Below are 24,374 nucleotides of genomic sequence, written 5' to 3'. Positions count from 1 at the left end.
CATATCTGCTGTCTTTCCATAGATAATCACACCCCCACAACAGTTTCAAGAATCCCAATTTAGGTTCACATTTACTTACTGCTTTAGTAAATTATGACGACATGACAGAAAATTTCTTTCCTAGAACAGTTTATCTCCACTAGCATTTTTTCTCTCCAAAATCCAGCTATTGCTAACATTAGTTCAGAATTACAGTGGATAGGCCTTGTCAATACAGACATGTTAATGCATTAGTATTACTCTTTTATTTTACGTGCTGAAGTGGCTTGCTTTCTTGACATGGTTGGAGGGTTCTCAGATTTCCCCAAGGTTTTACCTATGGGTGTTTTAGAAGTGCCTGCTACTGTAGACTTAATATTAGCAAATAAGCCTCTCTTGGGTTTTTGCTCCTTAAGATTCTCTGAATGCAAGTGCTTTTTGCTCTCATCTAGTTGTTCTTGCAAGAGAGACACTGTAGCTTCAAGCTCCTGGAAATGTTTAGCACAGTTCTGAAGGCCTCTCATTTCTTGTTCCTATGGAATAGTTAAGTCACATTAGATAACTGCATACTACTGGATGATACTATTATTTTGTTCATTTTAAAATATAATCTGTGTTACATAGTAGAACCGTGCAACTAGGCCTCCAAAAAACAAACAAACAAAAAATGTCAAATCTTAAAAGCCATAAGTGCTCAGACTAGTGGTCCATCTAACTCTGGATCATGTCGGATAATGGTAAATGCCAGGACCTTTGGAAAGCATGAACAGAACAGTTGGAGTGATTCATCCCTGGTTGTCTTTGTCCAATACAAAGTGCTTTGGTTTTCAAAATAATATGCACATCATTGAATTTCATCTGCCATTTTGTTGCCCACTCACCCAGTTTAAAGATATTCCCTTTGTAGTAGTTTTAAGATTTACAAAATTACTAATGAGTCTACATCTTTTGCCACTTCTCAACACCTCTTTTCAAGTTCATTTGTCAGTATGTTGAACAGCAATGGTTCTATTACTGATCCCTGGGGAACAATGCTATTGCTCTCTCTCAATTCAGAGACCAAACCATTTATTCCTACCATTTGTTTCTGGTCTTTGAACCAATTACTGGTCCATGAAAGAATGATCTCTGTTATTCCAGGACTACTTACAGTGCTGAAAAGCATTTACTAAGGGACCTTTGTCACAGGCTTTCAGAAAGAAGTTTCAGGACACCATTATCCACATCTGTTAACACCCTCAAAATTCTAAGGCTATGTCTACACACATTACTGTTGACAGGGAAATTGACAGTATTCTGTCCATGGATTGCATCTACACACAACTTGCTGTGGTTGACAGAGAACTGCCAGGCTGCACTGCCCTCTAGTGCCAGAAGACAGAATGGCAGCTCTGCAAAGAGGGCTGCCCAGCAACTGAAGCATCTACACTGCACTTCTGTAGACAGTATTCTGTCCAGATTATGCCTCAAATTTGAGGGATAATACTGTCGAGGAAAATGTGGAGTTCTGTTGAGACTTTGAGGACAAAAGGCCCCTTCTATTGACAAAACTTTGCAGTGTAGACCCAGCCTAACAGCTTTGTGACTCTCAAAATTGCTTCACCAATCATGTTCATCTACGTATCTGATAATTTGGCTGAAATTACAGCAAAGAACCAATTTGCCTATAAGACAAAATATTTTCATTGAATGTTTAAGGGTATCTTTAAAAATATGAAGTCTTGAGACAGTTCTGGAGGAAAACATTGATTTTTTTTCCCCCTCTTCCGCCTCCTCCCCCCATACTCAAGTGTCAAAATGAAAGATCTTTCAAGTTGTTTCCTCCATGAATCATTTGGCAACACTAACATGAATTCATTAAGTGTTTTGGTGTTGCCAAATTCTTTTCCAAAGTTTTGGCTGAAATATTTCTCCCAGCCTCCACTTCACAGGCAACTATACTTAAAGAAAAACTGGCAAAAGGTAACTGGACAAAGTTTCACTTAAAGTTTTGAAGTTACTGAGACATTAAAGTACATTGTGTTTTGCCACATTCAATAACCACTTGAGAAACTACTTGAATGCCGCTTTGTGGTATGCTAGTCAACTTGGTTCCAATTTAGCTCTATATTTGACTATTGGGGAATTAAGTATCACATTATCTTTAATTAGGTATTCACCTGCTCCTGTTTCAATTCCAAAACCTACAGAGTCAGAATTCTCTCCACAGCAACTAATTACAGCATAATTCTGTTTTGACATTAGGCTGAAATAAGAAAGAGACCAACGGGAAATGCCCGTTTTTAATGCATGTGTTCAAATAGTAAGGAAAGTAGTTTTCAAAATGTTTTTCTTGTGGCATAAATCTGTCCTCAAGCTTAACCCAGGTCATTAGTACCTAAATTAGCTATTCAATAGCCAAGAAGTGGATTGCTGGGCCAAATCCAAGTCCAGTGTAGCAGATATTTAACCACAGAGAATCACAACAGCATCATCACTGACTAATTCTGAAGTGTCTGTGGGGCAGTTTGCAATGTGTCATTTAAGCACTCTATGGCATCCCACAGAAAGCAGACCTCAGCTTGTTTTGTATGTACTAAACTAACTTTTAAGATAAATGCTCCTAGTGTCTGACAAGATTGGGCTCAGTAATTAAAGCTGTGAAATGGTCATTCCTTCTGTCCATTTGATGATGATGCAGCCCTATAGCAGATTCACATTCTGAAGAATGTAAGGTTTTAAGAAAAAAAAATGTTTTGGTTCTTATGGTTGCAATGAAAGCCTTTTAGATATGAACCGAGGTATCCAATTCCAGGCTGTCCACACTAGAGGGTTTTGACGACAAAACTGGCGTGCGGATTCCCAAAGCATTCTGTAGACAGTAAGTCAACAAAATGCAGTACTTTTGTCCAGTCTTATCCCACTTCCTATGAGTTATAATGCCTCTGTCGACAAAGCCGGTCTTGACATTCGGGGTCGGGGCGGGGGGGGCCCTCTGTCTGCTGTGCTTCCTGTTGGCCGTTTTGTTAGAGAGTGACCAGGCAGTCCAGTCGCATTCTCTCAGAGTGGCTTGCAAGAGCAATCTACTGCAGCCAAAAATCGCCAAATCTGTTGACAGAAGTTTTGTCGGAAGATATCTGCTGACAAAAACTTGTTGGCGAATATCTAATCTAGACGTTGCTCTTGAGTAAAATCTGAAGTGACTGAGCTACATCAGTGAGATGAATGTGGTATAAAAGCTCAAGGCTAGTGCATGCACATCACATAACTTCATGCCCAAACAGATTAAAAGCAAAAAACCTCAGTAATCCTAGAAGTATCTTGCATTGTTTTTAATCTGTCCCTTCCAAACCCAGAGTCTAAGTTCAAAGCTAACTTTTTCAGATACCAACTAAATTAGTAAATCTACTCATGGTTTGCAGTGGGAGAGTCTCTGCAGCTAAAATATTGATTCAGAAGCTCTAATTAAAAAGGTAATTTAGTCTTTTCTACAAGAAAGTCAAAATTGTAGAAGGCTATTCTTAGTTTCACAGTAATCAACTTCAGTATACAGGTGTTTTGCTTAGATCTTGCAGGCCATAAGGGGTCACATCTGGGTATTCAGGCAGAACTCTGAATACTGCATCTTTTGATATTTGGAAGTTGCTAGTTTCTAACCAATGTTTTAGAAAAATCATTTCAAACGCAGTAAGATTTACAGCACAGAGTTCTCTAGTTTTCCATATCCAATCCCTGCTACACAAGTCAAACAAAATAAGCCTTCTTTTGCGCATCATTTTAAAGATTTTAAACCTCAAAAGGCATGACATTTGAACCCATATTTCAAGAAGCATCCTGTCTGGCTTTTTAGGATAGGGATTGACTATGCAAGATATTCAGCAAGCAGCCAGCCCAGGACAAGCTTTATGCTAACATTAAGGACTAACAAGCCAAAATTGAAATTGCTGTTTCCTATTGACATATAGCATCATAAAACCATGACCAGTCAATACAAAGTAGTTGCATTACTTGTTTGACAAACCTGGAGTGTCACCATGTGTCTCAGTCTATTGTTTTCCTCGACTGTTTTTCTGCAGACTTCATTTGCTTCTTGTAAAGTTTCATTTAATTTCTGTATTTTGAACTTCAGAGATTTTATAAGCTACCAAAAACAAATATAGAAGATTAAGAAATCCTTGAAAGTTAAGGCTATATACACACACAACTTCATGGAGAAAAGGAGTTACATTTTAGAGTGTTATTAGTATTTTCAGAGCAGCAGGCCATTAGGACCCAAGAATGAAAAAAGAATGGTCCCATTGTAGAATGGAAATAATGGAACTGAGCCCAGTATATCTTACCCACCATAAAATACAACCAGCACATATTAGAATTATTGGACCAGATTCACCACAGAAATGAGCAGTATCCACTCCACTAAGAAGACAGGAAAGTTGTGACCATTTACTCCAGAAGAAAGAATGGAAGGAAGGACTACTGGCTCAGCAGTTGAAACCTACTTTCTGCTCCTGCCCCCCTCCCATTTAACAATGTTATGTTGATTTTGTTTGTTGGACTAGTTCTGAGAAGCAGCACAGTGACCAAAACCTGCTAATCAAAATAGGTTTTGAGAATTAGTATCTCAGCTACAAAAACAAATTGCTATCAAGGTAATTCTCCAAAAAGCATTGCAATTAAATACTTAAGTCCTTGAGTCCACTACGTTTAGCAGGCAAACGTGGGAAAGGAAAAATACTATGTAAGGTAAGAGCTGAGCCACCAAGCAGGAATCTAGGAGAGAAGTGAAGCAAGACTGAAGAGTGGCATTTCCAGAAGAAAAAGGAATTTTTAGCCTAAGGCCACACAGCCAAGTCACTTCAAGATAACAGCTGTTATTTTGCAATAACTTTGTTGTCTCCACCACACACGTGCTATTCCAAAATAAATTCAAAATAGGTGTGTTTTTTCAGAATCTACCACCACTGCAGGAGGAATAATGCTTATTTTGAAATGGGTGCTGTTAAGTTGTGGGATAGTGCTTATTTTGAAAGAGCTCTTTCAAAATAAGTGCTATTCCCTGTCTTACCACCACCTATTCTGAAAGTTACTTAAAAATGGGCACTGTTTCAAAATAAGTGCTGTGTGCAGACTACATATTTTGAAATAGTTAAGTGTTATTTCAATACACATTTGTGTGTAGCAACCCTATTTTGAAATAAGCTATTCCAGAATAGTTTACATCAAAATAGGGCTACTGTGTAGACCTCCCCTCACCTCCTGAAGTCTGAGCTTGTGCTCTTTCAACCACTTGAACTTTGAAACAAATTAAGCTTTTACACAACAAGGTAAGTTTAGCTTTAAGGTCAAGAGAGTTGAAATTGGCTTCATGGCCAGAAATTGTTGCTGAGATTCTGGAGACTGTGGTAAGATAAGTGACTAGTTCACAAACTTTAAATATTATATATTCAAAAATCAGAGAAAGTAAAATATAGGAAGTTTCTCAAAAGTAAAAAGTTCTGATGTTCAGCAGTAAATGAAAGTTTCTTTACTATAGGAGTAGATTTATTGGAGATGGCCAAAGAGATGGTGCTCCTTTCGACTGCACCACACAAAACAACCCCTAACGTACAATCGAGTGGCATGCTCCAATAAGCTACTCCAAGGTGTGAATTAGTTAACTAGAGGTGTCAGGTTATTCTGGTGGTGCTCAGAGTGGGTCCAAGTCCTGCCACCCCCAACCCCCATTTGCCTTTTAAAGGTGTGTGGTGGGGTGAGGACTGGCTCTGGGGTAGAGCTAGATAGCTTGGAATATTGGAGAGGTGTGAATGATGGGATTGGGAGGGCCTGGAGCTAGGGTCCCCACCCTGCCCTTTCCCCACAACCCCAGGCATGACACACTCAAAGCACCAGAACTGCCTGGGGATGGGGAGAAATGCCACATGCCTTTTCCCCACTTCAGCAGACAGCAACTGCCTGCTGCTCCCTAAAGCCAGGCTACAGCAGCAGTGTCCTGCAAGGGGCAAAACTCAGAGCACAGCTGCTTGCTGCAGGAAGGAGAGGGCGCAGGTCAGGTCCCTCAGGTAAGGTAGCAGGTAAGGATACTTAAGGGAGAAAAGACTCTGCACCAACACTGGCTGAACTGGGCTTCGAGGCCCCAAAATTGATGGAGCCCAGGCACCCTGGGCCCATACAACTTGCTGTCTAAGACTGGTGCACATTATGAATGATTGAAGCACTTCTGATTTGGGGTTGTGTTTAATACCTCTTAGGCACATTCCAGTAAGCCTTATGCACACCCTGTAACTCTATTATAATTATATTCCATTTGTGTCCGACTTCCAGAACTGCGCTGCATCCAAAATAATTTTCCACAATTTGCTTAAGTGCCAAATTGCACTTATGACTTGATATGTGTTTTTTAGTATTTAAAAAGGGGGAGAGAGACTGTTTTGTTAAGGCACTGCTCTGAAATTCAGGATCTGGGCTGTTACTAGGCTTCTTTGGGCAGGTCATTTAAACTGCACTTTTGTTCCCCATCTCTAAGGGGCAATTATTTTTGCTACCTCAAATGAATGTTGAATAATAAGTGTTTATAAGGCATCCTGTTGCTAGGCCAGAGTCTTTGCCAATTCCAAGCTTCCAATGCATCATGACTAATTGTGATCACATGTAACTGTCACTACATGAGAACACAGAAAATAGTGACAAGCCAGAACATAAGAAAGCCTAATTCCTATTTTAGGCACCAAAGAAAGAACTCAGCATATTGGGTAGGAGCACTTTTGAAAGCATTTAGGGGGTTCTGCTGCTGAGCACAGACATATTTGGCCCTTTCAGGCTAGAACCCTTCACCACCACCAAAACAGTCCCCACTCACTCAAGTCTAGGACAAAACAAAGTTTACCTCATCTCTCTCGCCACATTGTCTCTGCAATACTTCTGTAGTTCTCTGCATCTCCTTATAATTAAGATCTGAATGCAGCAGAGAGGTTAAAGCTGGTTTATGCTCTATAAAGAGAAGTTACTCACCTGTGTAGTAACGATGGTTCTTCGAGATGTGCCCCATGGGTGCTCCACAGTAGGTGTCGGGCTCATCCCGGGGCCGCAGATCGGAAGTTTCCAGCAGTCTCCGTCGGGTCGCGCATGTGCCGATACGCGTCAGTCCTTCGCACGCTTTCGGTCACGTGCGCGATCCGGTCCCCGCCAGTTCCTTGACCAACCGCCCCGGATGCTTCTGAAAAACATGAAACAGCTCTGAAGTGGGGAGGAACAGGTGGGTAGTGGAGCACCCATGGGGACACATCTTGAAGAACCATCGTTACTACACAGGTGAGTAACTTCTCTTTCTTCTTTGAGTGGTCTCCGTGGGTGCTCCACAGTAGGTGACTACCCAGCAGTGACCCCAAAAACTGGAGGTGGTACCCGGTGCATGGCATCATGCTTGGCAAAGGTGTAACATGACCAAGTCGCCGCTCTGCAGATGTCTCTTAGCGTGATTCCCTTGAAGAAGGCCGTCGATGCCGCCATCGCTCTGGTGGAGTGAGCCCTGGGCAGAACTAGCAGAGGGGTCTTACGCAGGATACGATGTGATCTGAAATTCTTTGCGAGGATAGGCCTTCCCCTTTCGACCTGGGTGCGAGAGACACCAGGAGTCTGTCCTTTTTCCGGAAGGGCTTAGTTCTGTCTATGTCAAAGGCCAACGCCCGCCTCACATCTAGTAGGTGCAGCCGCACCTCCTTGCTGGAGTTGTGAGGCTCAGGATAAAATGAGGGCAATACTATTGGTTCGTTAACGTGGAACTCTGAGGAAACCTTTGGAACGAGTGTAATCGTAAGATCACCACTTCCTGGGTGTAATTGTAAGATCACCACTTCCTTTGAGAATACTGTGCAGGGCAGCGTTGCCATTATTGCTGCAAGTTCGCTCACCTTATGGGCTGACGTAATTGCGAGAAGGAAGGTTGTCTTCATGGTAAGTAACCGGAGGGGTACCGTAGCCAATGGTTCAAAGGGTGGTCCCGACAGCGTGTGGAGGACCAAGTCCAAGCTCCATGACGGTAGTAGCCGTTTCCGAGTGGGGTACAGGTTTGCCAGCCCCTTTAGGAACCAAGTGACAATAGGATGGGCGAATATGGTTGGCCCTTCCTCTTTGTGTTGAAACGCTGATATAGCTGCGAGATGGACCTATCCTCACTAAAGGGAGAGCCCGTCTCATTTTAGCTCCAGCAGGTATTCTAGAATTACAGTTATAGGGACGTCCAAAGGAGCTAAGTGCTTAGAAGAGCACCAGGAGATAAATCGTTTCCACTTCTGCGCATAAGTCCTTCTAGTGGAATTCCTTCGACTGAACTCCAAAACTTGTTTCACTCCCTCTGAACATGTGCTCTCTAAGGCACTGAGCCATGGATTAGCCACGCCTGTAGGCTGAGGCCTTGAGGATGTGGGTGCACTATGGACCCCTGAGCCTGCGTGAGAAGGCGCAGCACTACCGGTAGGGGGAGTGGCAGGTGGCATGACATGTGCAGAAGCAGAGGGAACCATTGCTGTTGGTCCCAGGTTGGGACTATGAGTATCATGTGTGCTCTCTCTCTTTTGGCTCTCTAAAACCTTGTGGATGAGTATTGTGGGAGGGAATGCATAGAGTAGAGGGCCCTTCCATGGCACCATGAAGGCATCCCCCAAGGATCCCTGTCCTATGCCTGCTCTGGAGCAGTACCGAGGGCATTTCTTGTTGTGAGCAGCAAACAAATTGATTTGGGGGAACCCCCATTTGTGAAACACTGGTTGGAGCAGATTGGAACGGATCTGCCACTCATGCGTGAGCGCAAAGCGTCTGCTGAGATGGTCCGCCTTCATGTTGTGGACACCCGGTAAGTATGAGGCTTTTAGGGTTATATTGTTGACAATGCCCCAGTTTCACAACCGGACCGCCTCTGCGCAGAGCACGCGTGAGATCTGGCCCCTCCTTGTCGGTTGATATAAAACATGGAGGTGTTGTCGGTATTTATCCCGACTACTTTGCTGTGCAGTTATTTTTGAAAACGTCTGCACGCATTGAATACTGCTCTGAGCTCTAGTATGTTTATATGCGGTGTCTTTTCAGCGGGGGACCTTAGCCCTTGAGTTACTTTGTTGCCGATGTGCACTCCCCATCCTATGTGGGATGCGTCTGTCATAAGAAAAAAATCATAATTTGTGGTTGGCGGAAGGGCACCCCTACTAGCAAGTTCTTGGGATCTGCCCACCATGCCAGTGACCTTTGTACCTCTGTTGTGGGCAATACTGCCCTGTGGATGGTATGGACTATTGGTTTGTAGATGCTCACCAACCAATGCTTCAGGCCTCGCATATGCAGCCTGGCATTCTGTACCACAAATGTGGTGGTCGCCATGTGTCCCAACAGCTGTAGACGTTAGGATTGGCACTGTGGGGCTGTTCGTCATTACTTGTACCAGGGATTTGATGGCGTGGAAATGGGCATCGGGCAGGTATACTCCTGATGTAAGAGAGTCTATGCGTGCCCTTATAAACTCTGTATTTTGCGTGGGCTCGGTCTTTGATTTCGAAAAGGTTGATAACTAGGCCCAAATGAGGCGAATGTGTTTGTTGTGATGCGTATCACGCGTAGGACCTCTGCATTCGAAGCCCCTTTCAGTAGGCAGTCATCTAGGTATGGAAAAATGAAGGCACCCTGCCTGTGTAGGTAAGCTGATACTACCGCCAGCGTTTTGGTAAACAAAAAAAAAACACAAAAAAACAAACAACTCTGGGCACCGAAGAGAGACCGAATGGAAGAGCTCTGTATTGGAAATGCTCCCCGACTACTGTGAATCAGAGAAAACGTCTGTGTGCCGGGTGAATTGTTATATGAAAATACGTGTCCTGTAAGTTGAGGGCTGCAAACCAGTCTCCATCGTCCAGTGCCGTAATTATAGAGGCAATTGTAGTCATCCTGAAACGCTGTTTGCGCAAATGCCGGTTGAGGGCCCGTAAATCCAGGATTGGCCTCCAGCCTCCTGTCTTCTTCTCTGTTAGGAAGTATTGTGAGTACAAGCCTTTCCCCTGGAATTGTTCCGGTACTCTCTCCACCACCCCTATAAACATGAGATGGTTAAAAACAGGAGGTGGACCTTGTCTCATGAGAGGGGTCCTTGAAAAAGGACCTGGTGCTAGGTTTCTGTGGTGGTAGTGATTGGAAGGCGATTGTGTATCCCATGGCTATAATCCCCAGTACCCATTTGTCTGTAGTGATGTTTCGCCATTGAGAATAGAATGGTTTGAGCGGATGGTGAAACCTGCTGAGATTGGCATTGAGAGATGGTCTTGATCTTGCAGTCCTCGACATACCTGTCAAACTTGCTGTCTCAGGGCTTGCCCCGAGGGTGCACGACCCTGCTGGAGGAGACGTGTGGGGGCCCCTATACTGCTGCTGCTGCTGCTGGTGGTGCCCCGGTCATAACCCCGTTGATATTGTGCGTGCTGTGGTTGATGAGTGTAACGCCTTTGCTGTGGGTAAAACTTCTTCCTCCTGTACAGGGGGGTGTATATACCCAGGGTCCTAAGTGTGGCTCTCGAGTCCTTGCTGGAGTGTAGGACTGAGTCGGCTGAATCTGCAAATAACCTTTGTCTATCAAATGGAAGATCTATGATTTTTATTTGCAGATCTGTGGGAATACCGGACATCTGGACCCACGATTCCCTACGCATTACCACTGCTGTGGCACGTGCTGCCGTGTCCGCCACATCCAGGGCAATCCGAACTCCTGCTCGTGAAGCCACGAAGCCCTCCTGGACAATCACTTTCAGAACCGGTTTCTTGTCCTTTGGAAGGAAATCCATGAGGGAGGTAAGTCTGGAATAACTGTCGAAGTTGTGGTTCGACAGGTGTGCAGCATAATTTGCCATTCACAGTAGTAAGGTAGAGGAGGAAGAGACCTTCCCGACGAATAGGTCTAATCTCCTCGCATCTTTATCTGACCCTCCTGACTTATATGGGGGTGTCTTGGCTCTATGCTGTGAGGATTCGACCACCAGGGAATTCGGCTGGGGATGGCTAAACAGGAATTCCATGCCTTTGGCTAGAACAAAGTATTTCTTATCCGCCCTCTTATTTGTGGGTGAGATGGAGGCCGGAGTCTGCCATATGTTGGTGGCCGACTCCATAATCGCTTCATCTAGTGGGATGACTATCTTGGATGAAGCTGGGGGTCTCAAATTTTTCAGGAGTTTATGATGTTTTTCCTGCACTTCTGCTATTTGAATGTCCTGTGTTTGTGCTACCCTCTTGAACAGTTCTTGGAATTGCTTAAGGTCGTCCGGGGGAGAGATATCCCCGGGGACAACTGCCTCATCTGGGGAGGACAAGGAGGCATCGCTATGATATACCTCCTCTAATTCCTCGGGTTCCTGACTCTGTTCATATACTTGCTCTTTCGAGGGTTCAGGAGGGGAGTCCAGGGCCTTTCGACTAATTTCCAGCTGGGAAAGCTGTGATCCTCCCACAGAGTGAGACTGTGTGAAGGGGTGTTGGCGAGGTGGGGATATAGGGGGGAGGGGGAGATCTACCTCCAGATCTGGACCCCCTGTGCTGATGTTCAGTATGGTAAGGATGGCCATAACAACAACAGGGGCAAGGGCCCGGTGATGGAGATCTGGACCACGACCAGAATGTGTACATATGGTGCCTAGAAGGGCGTGACCTCCAAGATGACGTTGACAATGGCAGAGATGCTCTGTGATAGTATTCATAGGGATCCCTGCTGGAGGTCGGTGAAAGTTGTCTGAGCCAGGGGGATGGTGGTTGAAGGAACAGGGATGGAGGTCTGAAGCAGGCTGCTGGAGTTGCTGCCCGGTGTATCTCAGGGGGCGGAGCTAGGCGATAACGGCAACGCGATGACATCCAGAGATGGGCTGCGGTCCCGGGTTTTGGCCTTTGCTTTTCCCCCATTCCTAAGTAGCAGGTGCCGACCCTCCAGTGCTGGGGACCTCGGTACCATAGTCGGTGCTGCTGTGCAGTGTCGCGCACGTCGTTTCCTCCAGCACCGTTGGGCCCCGTGCCGGGTACCCTCATTCCGGTGCTGCAATGCTCTGTGCCATGGGAGCCGGTGCCGCCAATTCCGGTGCCTACGGGGCCCTCGGTGCCAACTGCTTAATGGTTGGAGGCCCTTGCGCAGCTGTGTGCGCTGCGGTCTTCCCGCTATGAGCAGCCAATGGGTCAGGGCCCTGTGCTCCACTTGTCCCGCTCGCGGATGTCACTGGCAGGGAGCGAGCTGGGGAGAGCTGCTTCTTCTTTTGCACAGAGGAGGTTAGGGAAGCAGCCTTCCTCTTGTGCAACCCTGAGGGCCCCTCTTTGTGGGGCTTCTCTGATGGTCCAGGTTGGAGGGCCTTATCAAATAGAATCATCTGCAGCCTCATTTCCCTGTCCTTTCTGGCTCTGGCTGTAAGCTTAGAGCAATGAGGACACTTTTGTGTAATGTGGGTCTCCCCGAGGCAATGAATACGCTTGCTATGCCCATCTGAGGCAGGTATGGCCTCACGGCATGACTCACATTTCTTAAACCCTGGCGAAGACATTGCCCGGGCGTTTAAGCCTTTGAATGTTACCAGAGCACTTAACAGCTAATCAGTCCTGGAACAGATAACGTTCGTGGCCTTAAGATGCAGAACTGCCTGAGGCGGCCGCCTCTGTTCTTCTCTTCCCCCCACTTTTTTTTTTTTTTTTTTTTTTTTTTAAAAAAAAAAAAACCATATACACCTCTACCACCACCAACTTCAATGGTAATAACTAAACTATTAACAGTAAGAATACACAGTTTTATCTTTCTCAGGCATTGGAGCCGGAGCGGATTCTGTCTGCAGCTGTTGGTGGTTGAGAAGGAACGGGCAGGGACCGGATCGCGCACATGACCGAAAGCACGTGAAGGACCAATGCGTATTGGCGCATGCGCGACCTGAAGGAGACGGCTGGAAATTTCCGATCTGCGGCGCTGGGGCGAGCCCGACACGTACTGTGGAGCACCCATGGGGACCACTTGAAGAAGAACCAGAGTATACTGGGAGAATATTAGACGCTTACCTGGTTGCACTTTGTTTTCCGAATTTGGGATTCCCAATGCCAACAATCCATTGGACTGCTCTCCTAATTTTTGTTGCAACTCTGAGATTCTTCTGTCTCTGTCCTGAATGAAGAAATACACATGGATATTTATGTGAAGAGAACATACGCCTTTCATTAAGGCTGGTCTGTAACCAAGTTTACTACTGTAAAAGCCGATTATACTATGTTGATTTATTTTGAAGACATTGCCAGTTGAAGGTTTACTTTTAAAGCTAGCCTTACTGTCTCTTCTCTAGAAACTTACATCATTCTTGCCAAGGCAGATGTGCATTCCACTTAGGAATATGCATTCCCAGCATGCTGATGACCTTTGCCTAAACAGTAGGTATACAGCAGGGGTTCTTGGCCCCCTCCAAAACATGCTACTGGTGGACTGGAGTTTCTGTATTACACCCACCACCTTATCTACATGTCCAGTAGATTAAGAGCCAGGGGGGGTGGCATTAGATAGTAAACAAGCAGAGCTCAACTCCACAGGGGCTCCCAGATGGTTAAGTTCCTTCAGCTTTCTGCCTTGGGTCTTAGCAAGTCTTATACCAGCCTTGCTCTCTCAATGGTACCAGATTCAAAAGATGCCCCAAGGCTGTAGCCAAAGTTAACGATATGGGGTTTCTGCCTCTTCCACCTGGTACTAGGGAAGGGTCAAACATATCTGTGCCATCTTGCATGCCACAGTAGACCTTATGCTGGTCTGTACTTTTCCAAGGGGAGGCAAAGGAGTCACCCCACTACTGAGAGCAGTCCCAAGACCTCTTCCTCAGCACCAGCAACAGAACAGCTCCTCTGTCTTGTTGGCAAGGCACCAACCTCTGAACAAAAGGCTATAGCGCACTCAGCCCAAAGGGGATGGGGCGGGGAAGAATGGGCCTTGGTACCCGATTAGACCACATTGGTTATTCAAGCAGGTGCCACTTGAGGCAAATGTCCCACACCACCAGTCTCCACTTCTGAAACTATCTGCAAATTGAACAGTACTCTTCAAAAAGCATGTCACACAGAAACAAGGCAAGTGGTGTGGGTGAGGATCACCCCTCCACGTTAAGGACACTAAACACACACCAGTGAAGACATCACCATGGAATACAAAACTAATTAGCCAATACTAACTAAATACAATCAACTAGGCTAAGGTGAAACGTGAGGCTGTAGAACTTCTACAGGAGGTGAGAAAGAATTGTGTGGAGGGATGGAGAGATACTACTTCATCTAGCTAGGGAAAAGGGACTGAGCTACAAGGTATGACTGCTATACCTATATAGGTGACAATAAGCAAGAGACTCTGGTGCACTGGACATGCATGCACCAAAAGTGGAATACGTGTCTATCTACTTGAAAAATACAATTTAGTGTGGGTTACAGTTACCAAGACTCAAGAGTTTAAACTCTCCTTTTGTTTTATTAAAATTTTGGATTTCTCACTACAGAACAGCCAACCTCCTCACCATCAACTGCTTCTCTCTGGGCCTTTGAATCAAGAGCTGATAGAAAGTCTGTCCCTCTCACTCATGTCTCCACACTGCTTTTCTTCCACACAGACTCCCCCTTACAGAAGGAAGTCTTGTTTCCTTCTCCCTACAAGTTGTAGGATCCATCTGAGTTCCTGGCTTCTATACCACAATTCCCATACCCCGCAATCTGTTGCATTACTACTTTTCTCCTCCAGTCATTCTAGGTCTTTCTTCCTGCCACAGCTTTGTTACAATTGGAGGGAATGTGGATTTGAGCAAAGTATTTAAAAAAAGAAAATAAAAAAGATTGATGTCTGGGTGGAGTATACATGTACCATTTACACATGCAGCAGAACCCATTGGTGTTCGGCACACAGAATTGCAGCATAGACCTATAAAAGACACCCGCAGCCGGCATGTGTCAATCAACTGAAGCTTTGAGCTTGGGCTATGGTGCTAGAAAACTGCAATGGAGGCATTCACACTTGAATGAAGGGCCCCAGAGCCCAAAAATCCATCCAGAATGTCTTTGTTACAATTTTACAGCCCCACAGTCCAAGTCAGCCAACCTGGACCAGCCATCCATTGTTGTATTGCAGCGTATAGCCTCTCTACAAACCTCAGACCTTTGGGTATTAGCATACCAGCAGTATCAGAAGGAGACTGACACACTCTAATAGCACAAATATGGCCACGTATCACAACATAAACAAGCAGAACCACCTCAAAAAAGTTTGATGGCTTAGTTTATAAAGTTACGGCTTGAGAGAATTCCTGGAGGACACCTCTAAGGAAACACAATATTACAAAGGTTGACAATTTAAGGAATTTTACTGAAATTTTTCTAAAAATAGTCAAATGAAGTCTACCTCAACTTTCTCTTGTTCAGCTATGAACTCTTCTATTGGAACATAGTGGTCTTCAACTTGTTCCATTGCACACATATATGCATGTTTCTTTATCGCTTCCTTGTACATTTCAAATTTATTCTCCAATTTTTCTTCATAACTTTCTCTCATATCTTCCAAGCGTTTACTGAAAAGTGATAAATGACTCAAGTTAGAAAATTCTGTAACTTTTAAAGCTAAGAATCCAAGTGTTGATATTTCAAATCTACATGCAAAGCCTAGAACAAGTTGGGCAGAGATTTAAAGCATGAGGTTAAGTGAAAGACTAGCAGAAGAAATGTGCAGCACTCCAAATTCTACTTTATCAGCTTGCAGTAATTTCAGAGACCCCTTTAGACCAGTATTTCTTAAACTATGATCCTAGAACACTGTTGTGCCATGAAGAATTCGCAGGTGCACTGCGAGCATCTGACACTTTGATATCATACCCTGATGGTACATATTTTCCTGTTATTAAAACCAGATACAATGCTATTACTTCATTGCTCCGATACCTGATTAAATTACTTCATTGTGTTTTTGCTGTGTTTTTTTATCTTCTATTTAACAATTTTTTAAAGAAAATGTTCATAGGTGTTCTGCATTAAAAATATTGCTTGGAGTTCTGTGATCTCAAAAAGTTTAAGAAACACTGATTTAGACCAGGGGTTAGAAAAAGTTTATGCTGGGCCCCACTTTTCATCCCTGCAATTAGCAGCCCTCCCCCACCCCAACCTGTCTAATGTAATCCAATTGCAGGAAATTTTTGTTATGTTCCTTTGGTGTGGGGGTTGCGGGGGAGAAACCACAACTTTATCACATAAGAAAATATATAGAATGTAAAAATGCTGCTGTTAATCTGTACATAAATGTGAACACACATACAAACAGTAACGTATTTCAACATTTTAATGAGATGGATGAGCCCGAGACCCAGCATCTGATCACGTGATGCCCATGTACGAAATTTGATGCCTCTCTCCCCACCACCACTTTGCTCACCCCTGCTTTAGACCACGGTCAGTCTTGTTGGATTTGATTTCAGTATTTGCAAAATACTTAGATTCTAGTTAATCTATAGTACTAGAATATTAGAAGTTAAGTAATAGGGGAAATAGAGACACCCAAAACTGTTCCGTTTCTGGCTCCTTTACCGTAGAGGTATGAATGCTAGCAAGGACTTATTCCTGAACTTGCACAAGGAAGTCTTTGTGAAAAGTGTAACTGCAACAGGAAGTGTATGTGCATGTTTAATGCTGGAAGTCAGCTGGTTTAGTTCTCTATACTACTTTGAATTGGTGACAGATATTTGCCTGTTGGGGAAAGCTAAAAGTATGTTATCACTGCTTTGATCCCTCATTTAACAGATACACAGTACACAAACTGGCAGCACTCAGGTATTGAGATAAAAAGGCTCTCAGGAATTTATATGGTCTCCGTTACAGTGAGGCATTCAATACTGCAATCTTCAGAGGATTTATAGCACTTGCCAACCTCTGTGGGGATAGGACTATCACCCATTTTATAGATGCAGACCTGAAGCACAGCAAGCCCAAGGTCACACAAAACCAGTGGAGTAGAGGGCAAAAGAACATGGGGCACCCAATCCCAAGCTAGTACCCTAAATACTGGGGCATCTAGAGATGGAGCTTTGAGTTCAATCAGCTTTTAAACTGGAGCCCCACCACAATTTGAGCATTATTCTGGAACAAGGGCAGGAAACCTATGGCCCGTGGCCTCTGCCTGGCAGGTGGAAGTAGCAGCTCCGTGCCAGGAACAGCAGCACTGGATATACTCTCTATCCCCTGCACTGACTTGCAAGCTTCACCCTAGCACTCCCGTGGTCTGGGAATCCCAACCAATAGGAGTGGCAGAGGGTAGCACCATCCAGCATGGAGCCACCAGCATCCCCCTACTCCCAGAAGCTGCATCAGGTAGGCACCTCACTCCCCAACCTTACCCTCCTGCCCAGACCCCAGTAGCACCCTCCTATATATTGATTCCCTCATTTTTTTGGCTCCACCCAAGATCCTAGTGGGACCTCACAAAAAGACCAGAGCCCCCAGAAAAGTTAATCTGAGGGAGAGGGAGAGCCCTGAACCTTGTCCCCCGGGGCTAGAGTGCAAGTGGAAGCCTATCAGTCAGAGTCACATAAGTGAGGAGTCTTTTTTCCTGCTTATCAGGTGTGGGCAGTTGGGAGCCACAATGAGAGGTTTTTTTTTTGGTGCTTCTCACTTGCATGTGGCCCCTGGCTGATTTGTTGTGAGTCAGTGAGTTAGACAAGTTCACTGTGATTTTTGCAAGGTTTTACAACTCCCCTGAAAAACCTTGGGACACCATCCCAAGAAAAGGTGCAGACATACAACAGCAAATCTCAGTTTTCTTTAGTAGCATGTAGATTCCTACAGCCTCAGTGCATGCTTGATCTGTCTTTAGTCGCCTGCCAGAGGGGTGATGGTCTACCAGGACTAACCTCTTCTTAGAGGTCAGCCTACTATACTTTATTGTAACAGAAGCAGAAACTGAATGAAAACTAATAGCAGGACGAAGATAAGAGAACTAAGCAGATGACTTGTGCCATCTCAATATTTCTACTACCTGAGTAGTACTCACATATCCAAAGGCACACAGCGATAGCAAAAAGAGAAGACTGGTGAATAGCTAGCAGGAAAAGAGGATGTCTGAAAAGCATTGACAGGACAAAAAACCACTTTCAGAACCATCTGAAAGCAGGTCATTCATCGTGTAAGGCACAGCTCTCACCCTCTTTCAAATGCTATCGCATGTGACATACTTATCAGCTCTGCAGACACTAAACCAATCCCTAGACCCAGAAAAAGCTCCATATTCTGTGTACACTCACTTTATTTTAGCCACCAAGATAACAGTAGTGATTCATGGCAAGGCAAAAGCCACACAATGAAAAAAGCGCAGTGTGCTCACAGAGATGTTTCACCACTTTGCTGTAGAATGCAAACTGCTACCTAGGAGAACATCCAGGAGGTACTGAGTGCATGCGATCAGTCTTACTTGGTCTGGCAGATTCTCATACATGGGAAAGTCAGAACACAATATCCTCCAGTAATTTTAGATTCACCATCACCATTATGCTGCATGTACAGGGCATTACTATTACTATGCATGCAATAGCAGTCTGATCAGAGATTTTTCTAGTGTTTTGATCACTGAAACTATAGAAGTGCTTTAGAGGTGAACAGCCATTAGCAGCTTCCTCATGCATGCACCATTTGGAGAGATGTCCCCACTCTCTTCTGCCATGTTTTTATAGTTTTGATGGTCTTACCACTTACCTGCAGGTTTCCTCCGTTTCCAACAGTTGTTGAAACATTGCTTCTGCCATTTCTTTACGTATCTGCACCTCAAGAAGAAGTTTACTCTTCCTTTCCATCACTAGCTTCTCTTTCAGGTTCTCAGTGGTTTTCAAGAGCTCCTGCATTTAAAAACACTTCACTTCAGAAAGCAAGCTAAAAGGAGTAAGATGCAATTCAAATTAAAAAAGGGATTATTTGCTAGGTAAGGGGGTGAGGTCTGTAAAGGCTACCTCTACCCATCCACTATGGAACATGAAACCCTATCTCACGGGCTTTTCTATGTTGGTTTTGCTATTGAAATGATTCGAGAGTCTGTTGAAACTTTACCCTGAAGCATATCCTACAGAAGTCAATGGTAAACTGGTATTTACTTTAATTTACTTTACTTATATATCCTGCTCCTACTAAATAATTCACTGTCATCTTTCTGGAGGAGATCCCAAAAAGAAAGGTTACTCACCATAGTAACGGTGGTTCTTCGAGATGTGTCCCCGTGGGTGCTCCACATTAGGTGTCGGGCTCGCCTGGTGCTGCAGATCGGATCTTCCAAGCATTTTCTGCTGGACCGCGCATGCGCCGGTGCGCGCCGCTCCCTTGCGCGCTCCTGGCCACATGCGCGATCCGGTCCCCGCCAGTTCCTTGACCAACTGCCTCAGATGCTCCTGCAAAACACTAAACAGAGATCCGAAGCGGGGAGGATGGGCGGGTAGTGGAGCACCCACGGGGACGCATCTCGAAGAACCACCGTTACTACGGTGAGTAACCTTTCTTTCTTCTTCGAGCGTCCCCATGGGTGCTCCACAATAGGTGACTACCCAGCAGTAACCCAAGATAGGAGGTGGGTAATCGGATTATGTGCAGCTTGTCCCCGAGAGGACCGCTGTCAAGAGACGGGTATCCTCTTGGAATACCCCGTGAAGGGCGTAATGTTTGGCGAAGGTGTCATAGGATGACCAGGTCGCCGCTCTACAAATGTCTTTTAGCGCAACGCCCTTGAAAAAGGCTGTTGATGCCGCCACCGGCATCCTAGTGGAGTGAGCCCTGGGCGTGGCCCGTAAAGGAGTCCGAGTTCGTAGCACATTTTTATGCAGGATACGATGTGCTTCGAGATTCTCTGCGAAGAGAGACCTTCCCCTTTTGATTTGGGAGCGGGAGAGACTAGGAGTCTATCCGTTTTCCGGAAGGACTTAGTCCTGTCTATATAGAAAGCTAGCGCCTTCCTCACATCCAGGAGGTGTAGGCGCGCCTCTTTGTTAGAGTTATGAGGCTTTGGATAAAACGAGGGTAAAACAATAGGTTCGTTAACATGAAACTCAGAAGAAACTTTAGGAACAAAGGCTGGATGCAGCCGTATGGTTACCGCCTCCTTGGAAAAAACAGTGCAGGGTGGTGTTGCCATAACTGCCGCAAGCTCGCTCACCCTGCGAGCTGACGTGATTGCGAAGAGAAAGGTCGTCTTTATCGTAAGGAGGCGGAGGGAAACCGTGGCCAAAGGCTCAAACGGTGGTCCCGTTAGCGCATTAAGCACCAGGTCCAAGTTCCACGAAGTGGAAGTGGTTTCCGAGGGGGGGGTATAGGTTTACCAACCCTTTGAGGAACCTGGTAACCATGGGATGGGCGAACACCGTGTGCCCTTCCTCTTAGTGTCTGAACGCCGAAATGGCAGCAAGGTGGACCTTTAACGAGGATAGTGAGAGTCCTCCTCTCTTGAGGTCCAGTAAATACTCAAATATTACAGGTATAGGCACCGAAAGGGGGGCTAGCTGTTTGGTAGAACACCATGCCATGAAGCGAGCCCATTTTTGCTTGTAGGTCTTCCTGGTGGAAGTCCTCCTGCTACTTTCTAGTACTTGTTGCACTTCCTCCGTACATGTGCTCTCTAGGGAGCTGAGCCATGGATTAACCATGCTTGTAGTCGCAGGCCTTGGAGGTGCAGATGCACTATGGACTCCTGGGCTTGCGTGAGCAGATCCGGTGCCACCGGAAGGGGCATCGGTGGACGGTCCGACATGCGCAGGAGTAGGGGGAACCATTGCTGTCGATCCCACGTTGGGACTATCAGGATAATTCGGGCTCCTTCCCTCCTGGCTTTCTGCAAGACTGGATCAGCACTGTGGGAGGAAAAGCGTAAAGCAGGGGGCCCCTCCAGGAGATCGTGAATGCGTCCCCCAGGGACCCCTGTCCCAGTCCTGCCCTGGAGGAGAATTGTGGGAACTTCTTGTTGTGTTGAGTGGCAAGCAGGTCTATCTGGGGAAAGCCCCATGCGTGAAAAAAATCGGTCGTAGCAGATCGGGACGGATCTGCCACTTGTGCGTGAGTGCAAAACGCCTGCTCAGCTGGTCTGCCTTCACATTGTGAGCGCCTGGTAAGTACGAGGCTTTCAAGGTTACATTGTTGGCGATGCACCAGTTCCACAACCGGACTGCTTCCGCACATAAGGCACGGGACCGAGCTCCTCCTTGCCGATCTATATAAAACATGGTGGAGGTATTGTCTGTACTGATCCCGACTACCTTGCCTTGTATATGGTCTCGAAAAAGTGTCTGCAGGAGTTGAAAACTGCTCTGAGCTCCAGTATATTTATGTGCAGTGACTGCTCCGTGGAGGACCACAGCCCTTGCGTCACCTCTTCGCCCATGTGTGCTCCCCACCCTATGAGGGAGGCATCTGTAGTAAGAAAGACCGATATTTGTGGTTGGTGGAAGGGTACCCGTTAGCAAATTCTTGGGGTTTACCCACCATTGCAGGGATCTGCACACCTCTGTTGTGGGCGACACCACCCTGTGAACGGTGTGTGCTGCCAGTTTGCATAAGCTCGCCAGCCAGTGCTGCATGCTGCGCATGTGTAACCTGGCGTTCTGTACTACGAACGTCGCTGGTGCCATGTGGCCCAGCAGCTGTAAGCACGTCAGAACTGGCACCGTAGGGCTGAAGGTGATGACTTGCACGAGGGAGCCGATGGCCCAAAAGAGTCTCTGGTAGATACACTCGCTGTAATAGAATTTATGCGTGCCCCTATGAACTCTATGTCCCGTGTGGGGTCTCTCTTTGATTTTGCCAGATTGATAACCAGGCCGAGCGAAGAGAACGTGCCTGCTATGACGCGTATCATGCGTGGTACCTCCTCCTTCGAGGCCCCTTTGAGTAGGCAGTCGTCCAGATACGGGAATATAAATACCCCCTGTCTGTGCAGGTAGGCTGACACCACTGCCAAGGTCTTGGTGAAGACTCTGGGGGCTGAGGAGAGGCCAAACGGTAGGACCTTGTATTGAAAATGTTCTTTGCCTACCATGAACCGGAGGAATCGTCGGTGAGCCGGATGGATAGTTATGTGAAAATATGCGTCTTGTGAGTAGAGGGCTGTGAACCAATCTCCATCGTCCAGTGCCGTAAGGATGGAGGCGATTGTGATCATCCGAAAGCGTTGCTTGTGCACATACCGGTTGAGGCCTCGAAGATCTAAGATGGGCCTCCAGCCTCCTGTCTTTTTCTCCGTGAGGAAGTACCTCGAGTAGAACCCTCTCCCCTGCAGTTGCTCCGGCACTCTTTCCACTGCCCCTATGAGCATGAGATGGTCTACCTCCTGCTTGAGCCTCTCTATGTGGGAGGCCTCCTGGAGGTGGGGCCTGGGTGGAGGTCGTGGCGGTGGGAGCGACTGGAAGGGGATGGCGTACCCTGTGGCTACGATCTCCAGCACCCATTTGTCTGCGATGATCCTTTGCCACTGGTCGTAGAATGGTCGGAAGCGATGGTGGAACAACCGCTTCAGATGACCTTGTGCGATGGTAGTGATGGCGCAGCCCTGGATCTGTGTGTCAAACTTGTGGCCTTTGGCCCTGCCCCGAGGACGCATGGCTCTGTTGGGAATGCCGCCTGGGAGTTCTGTGCTGCTGGTGCTGTTGATGTCGCCCTTGCTCGTAACCCCTGTGGTACTGGGGACGCTGTTGCTGGTACTGTCTTTGTTGAGGGAAGTACTTTTTCTTTCTGTATGGAGGGGTGTAAATCCCCAGGGTCCTAAGTGTGGCTCTTGAGTCTTTACTGGAATGAAGGACCGAGTCAGTTGATTCAGCAAACAGCTTCTGCGAGTCAAAGGGAAGATCAACTATCTTTGCCTGCAGATCCCTTGGTATACCTGAAGTCTGGAGCCAGGACTCCCTTCGCATCACCACTGCCGTAGCTGTGGAGCGTGCTGCTGTGTCCGCAACATCCAGGGCGATCTGAACTCCCGTCCGAGGCCGCGTAGCCTTCTTGCACGATGGCCTTGAGCACCGGTTTCTTGTCCTCTGGAAGCGAGTCCATGAGGGAGGTTAACCTAGTGTAGTTGTCGAAATTATGGTTCGCTAGATGCGCTGCGTAATTTGCCATTCGCAAACAGTAGGGTGGAGGAGGAGTAGACCTTTCTGCCGAACAGCTCTAGCTTCTTGGCATCTTTGTCTGTTCCCCGTCTTGAATTGAGACGTCTTTGATCTTTGTTGCGACGACTCCACCACCAAGGAATTTGGTTGTGGGTGGCTGAACAAGAACTCCGTGCCCTTCGCCAGCACGAAGTATTTCTTATCCGCTCTTTTGTGGACAGGCGGAATAGTCGCAGGAGTCTGCCACATCATAGTGGCAGACTCCAAGATTGCTGCGTCAAGCGGTATTGCTATTTTGGAGGAGGCCGGAGGTCTCAGATTTTTGAGGAGCTTATGGTGTTTCTCTTGCACCTCTGCTGTCTGGATGCCTTGCGTGAAGGCCACCCTCCTAACAGTTCTTGAAACTGTTTGAGATCGTTCGAAGGATGGACATCCCCCAGATCCGTAGCCTCGTCCAGGAAGGAGAGCGAGGAACCACTAGGATACGCCTCTCTGGACCCTTCCGGTTCCTGTTGGTGATGGTATATCCGCTCGCTGCAAGCTTGTAAGGGAAAATCTCGGGGTTCCATAACCAGTTCCCCCTGAGATACTCGAGTCTCTGTCCCCGTTCGTGATTTCCCTCGGGGATACGGGACCGTCTGTGGGGATCTTTCCCTGGTAGACTGCCGGGGGTGTCTATGCCCTGAGTGATAGGGGTGACCATGGCAGCATGGGCACTGTTCTTGGGAAGGTGACCTGGACCACTCCCTTGGTGCATACCCCCTGCATCTGGGGGAGCGAGATCATTGAGAGACCTGGGACACTGAAGAAAGCGATTTGTGATAGTACTCCAGCAGCTCAAACCCCAGGAAGGGTGAAGGTGGTCCCAGCCAGGGCGAGGCTGGTTGTAAAAATGGAGACGGGGGCTCCGGGTAGGCTGGGGGGACCCCTGCCTTCTAGTTGGGGTCTGCAGCATAAGTGGAGGGCTGAGAGAAAACAACTCTGCAGCCCTGTCTGGAGAGGGGCTGTGGTGCCTTGTTTTGTGTGCAGCCTTCCCAGTCCCTTGAGGGGGTGGCTCCGCCCCCTGACGTGCAGGGGATCTCGGCCCCGTCCGCGCCACGCTCGGCACGCTCATGGGCGGTGCCGCACAGGCAGCGTCCTCCAGTGCCTGCAGGCTGCGTGCCTGCGCGCTCTGCACCACTGTTTCCCTGGGGGTCGGTGCCGCTGCCTGCGGTGCCACCGGTACTGGCGCTTGTTTAGCCGCCGCCCTGCCTGCGGTGCAGGGCAGCTGTTTGATTATCAGAGGCTGAGCCGCCTCCA

At 46.7% G+C, this 24,374-nt stretch overlaps 1 protein-coding gene across 1 annotated transcript in view; it reads right to left on the bottom strand.

Annotated features, from left to right (window-relative positions):
- Positions 1–236: 236 nt before the first annotated feature.
- The window catches only part of LOC142008558 (kinesin-like protein KIF20A), a 48,355-nt gene continuing 24,217 nt past the window's right edge, over positions 237–24,374 (bottom strand). Inside the window, exons 13-18 of the mRNA XM_074985786.1 lie at positions 18,700–18,839; positions 15,371–15,536; positions 13,012–13,114; positions 6,842–6,909; positions 3,980–4,099; positions 237–512 (exon numbers count right to left, since the gene is read on the bottom strand). Coding sequence (XP_074841887.1) covers positions 237–512; positions 3,980–4,099; positions 6,842–6,909; positions 13,012–13,114; positions 15,371–15,536; positions 18,700–18,839 — 873 coding nt within the window. The remainder of the gene's footprint in view (positions 513–3,979; positions 4,100–6,841; positions 6,910–13,011; positions 13,115–15,370; positions 15,537–18,699; positions 18,840–24,374) is intronic.

The sequence above is a fragment of the Carettochelys insculpta genome, chromosome 2, assembly GCF_033958435.1.
Source record: "Carettochelys insculpta isolate YL-2023 chromosome 2, ASM3395843v1, whole genome shotgun sequence".
Taxonomy (NCBI): Eukaryota; Metazoa; Chordata; order Testudines; family Carettochelyidae; genus Carettochelys; species Carettochelys insculpta.
Note: the sequence above shows the minus strand (reverse complement) of the source record. Positions and strands in the feature narration are given on the sequence as shown.